Genomic DNA, 8764 nt, shown 5'->3' with positions numbered 1-8764 from the left:
CGCCCTCTGGCTGGCATTGGGATATCCAGCGCGCAGGGCCGGGGCCTCCGAATACCGCTTCCAGTCGGCCTCTCGGACCCTTCGGTCACTCAGATCGGGCCTTCAATTGTGTGTCCCGGGAGACCCTTCGGAGCCTAAAGGTGGAAGGAGGGGAGACACGTGCCTTCTGTGCGTCCCCCCCCCCCCGCCTTCGCCGCTGCAGGAGGCACATGGCTGCTCCTATATAGCCTAGTCGAACATTTGACATCCGAAATCGCGTGTGTGTGTCGATCGTAATCCAGCGATAGCAGTTATGGAAAGTTACCTCGCCTTAACTCGCAACTCCCGGTGCCGCCGCTGTTTGCGTGCATTTTGATGGTTTTGAAAACAAAAATTTCCTTTTAAGAAAAAACATCGGATCTAACCCCATGTGCCCTCATCACCTTTCAAAAACCTTTACTGAACTCCACCCATGCAGTTCGAGTTGTGAGGGTGAGAGGTGCATTTAGCTGCACAGACTTCGAAGGGCGCAGGATACAATAAATACGCGAGCGAGGCCAAAACTGATGTACCTTCCGTTTTGTCCTCTATATTCTGAGCGTGGTGGGAAGGCGTCAGCGGAGGCGTTAGGGAAAGGGCGCCGGGTGTGGATGGTGCGCGAAGTAGGGCGCACATGTGTATCCCTTATAGTTTATAATCTAGGGTTCATAGTAGGTGCACCGACTGCTTATATATCAGGGGATGCACGTGTGTATTTTAAGTAGAATTAACATTCTTTTAGATATGCTGCTGCGATCGTAACACTGTTCCTGAATGCATTTACGCATGTTGAGCAAGTTACTTTATGCTACATGTCTTATAGGAGCATGACGCAGTGTCCTTTCATTGGGGGACTCATGCCATCTAACTTTGATGGGGATGTGAACCAAATTCTGGGGTGAACATGTTTCTTGTGTCTTGAACACATAGTTAGCCTTTTTTTGCCAACTCAGCCCCAAAATTATTTTACAAGGATGCAACCATGGATGAGAGAGCCATTAAGTACTTGTGGGCCACAGGGTTGTATATGTACATTGTAATTATGTACCATCTTGTATATGGCTAAATGTTTGGATGGTGATTTGCCAGCCTATATATTTTTGGGTAGGTAAGTGTAAGGAGCCACAGTTTTGCTATGTTTCCTAAGACCACCATGGGTCTGCCAGGTTTTGATTTCTGCAGTATTATGTTTTCAGGTTTAACAGAGTAGATAACTGCAGTTGATACCGACATTAAGTGATGATTTTCATCCCAGCCAATATTTTTCGGGGATTATATGTAACAGGATGGCAAAATGGTAAAGGTCAATTAGACATGCAGGATGACCAGGTGCAGGTCGCAATGAATGGGACCATGCTGTAATGTCCACATGGGGAAAGGACAGAACCAAATAATGACAGAGAACAGCGGAGAAAATGTGGTAGAAAACATGATCAACAAGGACAGGCCAAAGGACTACACAGAGGACAGAGCAGAGGACTGGATACAGAACAAGGGAGAACAGGGTGGGGTTGAGAAAGGGCAGAGCAGAGAACATGATGGGATATTCTGCACTTTGCCCCAGGCTGGGGCAGGGTAGATGTCATGATTGGGGTTGGCTGGAATCTCTTGATTATTTTCCTGTTTATGTCATGTTGTGTTCATTTAAAACCAGCCTCAATTTCAGGGTTTTGGTGCTAAATGGCAGCTCACTTCTTGCGGGGTGTTCACATCAGTGAGCGGGCCATTCAGTATGCTGTGGGTGTTGCTGGTGGCTGCATTTTTGGTGGATACCTGCTTCCACATGGATTCTTCATTGAAAAATACAAGAGATTTCTTCAGGCATACAAGTGAGCAACCACCAAGCTAAAGGGATGAGTGAAAGGGAAGTTAAGGTGACTTACCATGGCAATGGAAGGTCATGGTAGGTCACCTTAGATGGTTTATCACTCATCTGTATGTGTTGTGCACAAGGTGTTTTTAAATACTGCCTCCATGCAGGTCTGCCATGGCTCGTGTTGTGCCGCTGCCATCTACTGGGAGAATCGGCGTGGTGGCTGCCCCGATCCCGCCCAGACAGGCAGAGGCCTCTAGGCTCCCTGTGGGGTCCCTGGCTCCCGGTCCCACCCCAGCTCCCGCACATCCCTGCCTGTCCAGTCTCCCTATGGGAGTCCCCGGCTCTTGGCCCCGCCCCAGCTCCCTCACATCCCCACCTGCCTGGGCTCTCTGTGGGGTCCCCGGCTCTCGGTCCCGCCCCAGCTCCCGCACATCCCTGCCTGTCTAGTCTCCCTATGGGAGTCCCCGGCTCTTGGCCCCACCCCAGCTCCCTCACATCCCCACCTGCCTGGGCTCTCTGTGGGTTCCCTGGCTTTCAGTCCCGCCCCAGCTCCCTCACATCCCCACCCGCCTGGGCTCTCTGTGGGTTCCCCGGCTCTCGGTCCCGCCCCAGCTCCCTCACATCCCCACCCTGCCTGGGCTCTCTGTGGGTTCCCCGGCTCTCGGTCCCGCCCCAGCTCCCGCACATCCATGCCGGTCTAGGCTCCCTATGGGAGTCCCCGGCTCTCGGCCCCGCCCCAGCTCCCGCACATACCCGCCTGCCTGGACTCCATGTGGTGTAAACTGGTGCATGATTGAATTGATTCTCCTCGTCACACATATTTTTTGTCACCACATTATCTAAAACAAACAAAAAGTTGTGATCTGACAAGCATTTCAACCAAAAAACTTCAATGGCACTTCCTCTCCAGCCTTATCTTATGGACTGAAATATTGCAATCATGAAAGTACCACCCACTTTCTGCTTGCTTCAAATGTGGCCTGCACGAACCTACAACAACGCATAATCATTACTGGCATCGAAAAGAAAACTTGTGAACTGGGATGATTCCAAACGAATCTGGGCATATTAACCAAAAACGATTTGCTGGTGGTCCTGATTGCTTTTAAAAGGAGTGCTTGCGGTAATCTCCCATTTCTTGCTGCTCCGCACTCTCTCGCAGCTCCCGACATAGCGACATGTCGTGGCCCGTCGTTTGTCCATGTTTTGTCGTGTTTTACTTCAGTTTTGCGAAGGCGTGTCGCAGGGACACGATGCAGCTCCAGCTGACCCTCGGTCGTGAGTCATAGTCTGTTAGTGCGCTCCAAAATGCAGAACGTGATTAGGCTATCTTTACAAATTTCTAAGGCAACTGGAACTAAAAAGCATGATTCCTTGGCCGCCACCTCGCAGTGAATTCATGCTGTTTAGTATCATTGGTTTTGGATCGGCCGTGGATATTTAGTTCATCCACTGTCCACACCGTTATCGCCCAACTCGCAGGTTATGCGTCAAGTGATGCTATTTCGCGCCATGTCAGCCTCCTTGATCCTAGACATTGGTCTTGCGAAATGTTGGATCATAGATTATGTAACATTTGCAAGTTTCGGGCTACCTTATCATCGCGGACGTCGCCATTATTTTCGTCATTGTCATCACCCGTCCATGGTCTGTATCGTTCTTCGCGGCAGCATCCACCTGATCTCGGTCAACCCTGTCCATCTGGCCGTACTCTTATGCGCCCCTGACCCGTGACCCTGACCCGTGACCCCTGGGCGCCGGCTGACCTGCGGCTGACCTCCGCAAGGGACGGCCTGCCCGTGCCGCTGAGCCCGCAGCTGCGACGCCACGTGGACGCCGTGCTGGACGACGCGGCCGTCGATGCCGAGGAGCGGCAGCAGCTGCGCTTCTTCACGGCGTTCGGTGCCGACCCGGCGCACGCCGGCGAGACGGGCCTGCGCTGGGGCGCCGTCGTCGGCCTGCCGCAGACGTTTCGCCTTCGCCAACGCCGAGGACGTGGCTGCCAGCGGATTTGTGGTCAGTGGGTGACGCTGGGAGGCTGACTGACCCGCGAGGGTGGGTGACGCTGGAACGCTGACCCAGCCCGCGGGGGTGGGTGACGCTGGGAGGCTGACCCCGCCAGCGTGGGTGGGTGACGCTGGAAAGCTGACCCAGCGCGCGGGGGTGGGTGACGCTGGAGGCTGACCCAGCCAGGGGTGGGTGACGCTGGAAAGCTGACCCAGCCGCGGGGGTGGGTGACGCTGGGAGGCTGACCCAGCCGCGGGGGTGGGGTACGCTGGAGGCGGACCCGCGCGCGGGGGTGGGTGACGCTGGGAGGCTGACCAGCGCGCGGGGGGTGGGTGACGCTGGGAGGCTGACCCGCCGCGGGTGGGTGACGCTGGGGGCTGACCCCGCCAGCGGGGGGTGTGGTGACGCTGGGAGGCTGACCTGACCCGCGGGGGTGGGTTGACGCTGGAGGCTGACCCCGCCAGCGGGGTGGGTGACGCTGGGAGGCTGACCTGACCCGCGGGGGTGGGTGACGGGGGAGGCTGACCCCGCCAGCGGGGTGGGTGACGCTGGGAGGCTGACCTGACCCGCGGGGTTGGGTGACGCTGGGAGGCTGACCTGACCCGCGGGGGTGGGTGACGCTGGGAGGCTGACCTGACCCGCGGGGTTGGGTGACGCTGGGAGGCTGACCCGGCCCGCGGGGGTGGGTGACGCTGGGAGGCTGACCCCGCCAGCGGGGTTGGGTGACGCTGGGAGGCTGACCCAGCCCGCGGGGGTGGGTGACGCTGGGAGGCTGACCCCGCCAGCGGGGGTGGGTGACGCTGGAACGCTGACCCAGCCCGCGGGGTTGGGTGACGCTGGAAGGCTGACGCCGCCGGCGGGGTGGGTGACGCTGGGAGGCTGATCCCACCGGCGGGTGGATCACGCTGGGAGACTGGCCGTCAGGGGGCGGGGAGTTGCCCGTCAGGGGCGGGAAGTCTGTCTGTTATGGACGGGGAGTCTGCCCGTCAGGGGCGGGAGTCGTCTGTTATGGACGGGGAGTCTGCCCGTCAGGGGCGGGAGTCTGTCTTTATGGACGGGGAGTCTGGTCGTCAGGGGCGGGAATCTGTCTGTTATGGACGGGGAGTCTGGTCGTCAGGGGGGGAGTCTATCTGTTATGGACGGGAGTCTGGTCGTCAGGGGCGGGAAGTCTGTCTGTTATGGACGGGGAGTCTGGTCGTCAGGGGCGGAGTTGCCCGTCAGGGGCGGGAGTCTGTCTGTTATGGACGGGGAGTCTGCCCGTCAGGGGCGGGAGTCGGTCTGTATGGACGGGGAGTCTGGTCGTCAGGGGCGGGAAGTCTGTCTGTTATTGGACGGGGAGTCTGGTCGTCAGGGCGGGAGTCTGCCCGTCAGGGGCGGAGTATCTGTCTGTTATGGACGGGGAGTCTGCCCGTCAGGGGCGGGAGTCTGTCTGTTATGGACGGGAGTCTGCCCGTCAGGGGCGGGAGTCTGTCTGTTAGGCGGGGAGTCTGGTCGTCAGGGGCGGGAGTCTGTCTGTTATGGACGGGGAGTCTGGTCGTTCAGGGGCGGGGGATCTGTCTGTTATGGACGGGGAGTCTGGTCGTCAGGGGCGGGAAGTCTGCTGTTATGGACGGGGAGTCTGGTCGTCAGGGGCGGGAGTCTGCCCGTCAGGGGCGGGGTCTGTCGGTTATGGACGGGGAGTCTGCCCGTCAGGGGCGGGAGTCTGTCTGTTATGGACGGGGAGTCTGGTCGTCAGGGGCGGGGAATCTGTCTGTTATGGACGGGGAGTCGCCCGAGGGGCGGGAGTCTGTCTGTTATGGACGGGGAGTCTGGTCGTCAGGGGCGGGAGTCTGTCTGTTATGGACGGGGAGTCTGGTCGTCAGGGGCGGGAAGTCTGTCTGTTATGGACGGGGAGTCTGGTCGTCAGGGGCGGGAGTTGCCCGTCAGGGGCGGGAGTCTGTCTGTTATGGACGGGGAGTCTGGTCGTCAGGGGCGGGAATCTGTCTGTTATGGACGGGGAGTCTGGTCGTCAGGGGTGGGGAGGCTGGCCGCTTCGAACTCCGAGAGACCGCCTAATCAGTTGCGACTTCAGAATCATCACTGCTGCCAGCCAGCCAGCAAATTGTATTGTGTCATCGGATGAAGTCATGTTTGGTCTTTATCGACACCTTGCCGCCTTGAATTGTGGGGCCTGGGCAGTCGTACAGTTCCTGACCAATTGCCATGACTGGCTACATCACGCGGCCGCGTTTTTGCTTGTCGACTTTGTGGCTGTAAAACTGCAGTGCAGATTCTGTGCACATATGGTTCAGACCTGTCTGCACCATATGGTGGCTCTCCCCCAGTGCGCTGCCCGCCATGTGTGGTGAGCCTCACACCGGCCCTGACCGCCGTCTTTTCGGCCAGGTGGGTGGCCAGAAGTTGGCCTGCATCACGCGAGGGCGCCATGCTCAGTCACGGCCTGCTGCCTGTCGCCGGCCGGACAGGGTTCGCCATCGCCCGCGAGCTGAGTCTGGCCCGCGCCTCACACGTGTACGCCGACGGCGCCATCGGCACTGGCGCCTTCTTCGTCACGTATTCGCTGGGACGTGTGCCACCAACCGGCGCATGGGCTTCGCACAGCGCCCTCTGGTGAGCTGGGGCGGTGAGGGCCGGCACCGAGGGAGACAGAGACAGGGCGGGGACGGAGACAGAGACAGGCACGTAGATAGAGTGGTGAGCAGGGACAGAGACAGACCGAGACCGACCGAGACCGAGACCGAGACCGAGACCGACGAGACAGACATGGGGCAGGGACAGAGACAGACACAGAACGTAGATAGAGACGGAGCAGGGACAGGGACAGAGACAGACACAGGAACGTAGATAGAGACGGGAGCAGGGTCAGAGGCAGAGACAGGACAGGGACAGAGACAGAGACAGACACAGGACGTAGATAGAGACGGAGCAGGGACAGAGACAGGGACAGAGACAGGGACAGAAGACAGAGACAGAGATGGGGGTGGGACAGAGACACAGAGGAACGTAGATAGAGACGGAGCAGACAGAGGCAAGGACATAGACGGAGCACAGGAACGTAGACAGACGGAGCAGGAGCAGAGAAGACAGGGACAGAGACGGCACAGGACGTAGATGAGACGGGCAAGGAGGCAGAGGCAGAGACAGGACAGGGACAGGACAGAGACGAGACAGACACAGACCAGGAACGTAGATAGAGACGGGAGCAGGGACAGAGACAGGGACAGGGACAGAGACAGAGATGGGGTGGGACAGAGACAGACAGAGGAACGTAGGTAGAGACGGGAGCAGGGACAGAGACGAGACGGACAGGGACAGAGACAAGCTTGGGAAGAGGAGGAAGGTTTTGGCGTTCAGAATGCAGCTATGAGCCTTGTGTTTTCCCGGCCGTCTTTCAGCGGTCGCAACCATCGCACGGATTGCGTCAATGTCTGTGGGGACGGTGAGCGGTGTGCGGGTCGAGAGTCGCGGGTATGGGTGCGCACCAGCGAGGAGGCGCTGTGCCGATGGGGCGTGTTTCCTTGGCATTCAGAAATGGCGTCGCATTGTCAGTGTCTGGCTTAGCATGCCACCAGCGCCAGGCTGCGCGTGTGCATGGTGTGGCGCCGCGCCTGGACCTCCTGCCCTGATCCGCCCCTCACGCGACCTCTCCGGCGGGCCTGCCCCTCTTCTTGACCCTCTGACCCTGGCGGCTGACCCCTGTGACTTCCAGGTGCTGCGGCTTTATGCTGTACACGTTGGTGTCGCTGTTCGGCATAGCGCTGTGGACGACGGTGACGGACCTGGTGCAGCACTACCGAGACAGCCAGGCTGACCAGGCTGCTGCCCAGCTCGGGGCCACCTACGCCTGGGGCGGTGTCGAGTTCTATGAGAAGGTGAGTTAGAAGGTGCTGGAGGAGGCGGCGGGGCCCGTCCGTCGGAACTCACACTCTTGTGGCGTTCGCTTCGGCCACTGCGGCGCGCAGTGGTGTGTGGTGTGTGAAGGAAACTCAGCCAGTCTTGCAGCGCTGATGCGCGCCTCTTGCCAGGGCTGACGGGTCCTGTGCTGATAATGCAATATCGGTCTGGTGCGATTTTGCCTGTATGTGGGCTCTTCCAGTGTGATCTTGAGCAGTGCGCGTTATCGTGTGGCCTGCCGCTGAGGAGGCGCGTGTGGCGTCTGTAGTCTGCATCATCCAATCGGCGCGACACTGGGTCGTCCCGCGGCGCTCCGTTCTGACGGGCTCGGACGCCTCCCCCCGCCGCGCCAGATGCTGGAGCGTAACCGTGCGCTGCGCCGGCTGCTTGGTGACCCGGCGAGCGCCAGTTACTCGGCCTACGGAAACGAGCTGTACATGCTGCGAAACGCCGCGCATGCCCGTCACCGAACGCTGGAGACGCTGCGCGCGTACTGTGAGCGCCACCACCCCGCGCGCGAGGTGGCGCCACCGGCCACACCGGCTGACGCTCCGATGGCGCCACCGCGACCTATTGCCCCTCCTCCTTCGGCTAGCCGGCGGTGGTGATGGGGCGTGCGCGTGGACGGATGTGTGTTAGCTGCGTATGAGGGGGGATGAAGATGAAAGTCGTGCAGATGAGCGCTCTGGGGCTCATTTTTGCGGATACATGGCGAAGCTCTCGTCGCGTTTTTGCATTGCGCCGTTTCAGCGACATTTGCAATGCTATGTGCATCGTGTCCTTTCACAGGTAACAGGTTTACGCTTACTCGCATGTTCATCACATTTTTTGGAATATGCCGTATTAAAGAATAACTATTTAAAATGGCCGATGGTCTGCTTTAATATGACCGCGTGTGTCACAGTTAGGGTTTTGGAGGGTAGGTTTCAGTGAGAGCATCTGCCTACCTAGCGACATCCGTCTGCCTGGCGGCATCCCGCTTGCCTCCTACCCTCGTTCATATTAAAAATCGCCCATAGCGACGTTGCA

General features: G+C 58.9%; 1 protein-coding gene and 1 long non-coding RNA gene across 4 annotated transcripts in view; both read left to right on the top strand.

Annotated features, from left to right (window-relative positions):
* The first annotated feature begins 583 nt into the window (after nt 1-583).
* Nucleotides 584-3739, top strand: LOC119090319 (uncharacterized). 3 transcript variants are annotated; one of them, XR_005093209.1, is made up of 3 exons: nt 584-632; nt 1673-1847; nt 3621-3739. It is a non-coding gene; the product is annotated as an uncharacterized LOC119090319 (long non-coding RNA). The 3 variants fall into 3 exon arrangements; XR_005093207.1 differs by having other exon boundaries at nt 586-632; nt 1685-1847; XR_005093208.1 differs by having other exon boundaries at nt 611-641; nt 1685-1847.
* A 2527-nt stretch (nt 3740-6266) lies between these two features.
* The window catches only part of LOC119114907 (transmembrane protein 177-like), an 8944-nt gene continuing 6446 nt past the window's right edge, over nt 6267-8764 (top strand). Inside the window, exons 1-3 of the mRNA XM_037238968.1 lie at nt 6267-6451; nt 7551-7713; nt 8089-8230. Of these exons, the coding sequence (XP_037094863.1) occupies nt 6267-6451; nt 7551-7713; nt 8089-8230 (490 nt within the window). The remainder of the gene's footprint in view (nt 6452-7550; nt 7714-8088; nt 8231-8764) is intronic.

Source organism: Pollicipes pollicipes, unplaced genomic scaffold (assembly GCF_011947565.3).
Source record: "Pollicipes pollicipes isolate AB1234 unplaced genomic scaffold, Ppol_2.1 Scaffold_3087;HRSCAF=3621_pilon_pilon_pilon, whole genome shotgun sequence".
NCBI classification, from domain to species: domain Eukaryota; kingdom Metazoa; phylum Arthropoda; class Thecostraca; order Pollicipedomorpha; family Pollicipedidae; genus Pollicipes; species Pollicipes pollicipes.
The sequence above is the reverse complement of the archived record's forward strand: the minus strand, read 5'-3'. Positions and strand labels throughout refer to the sequence as shown.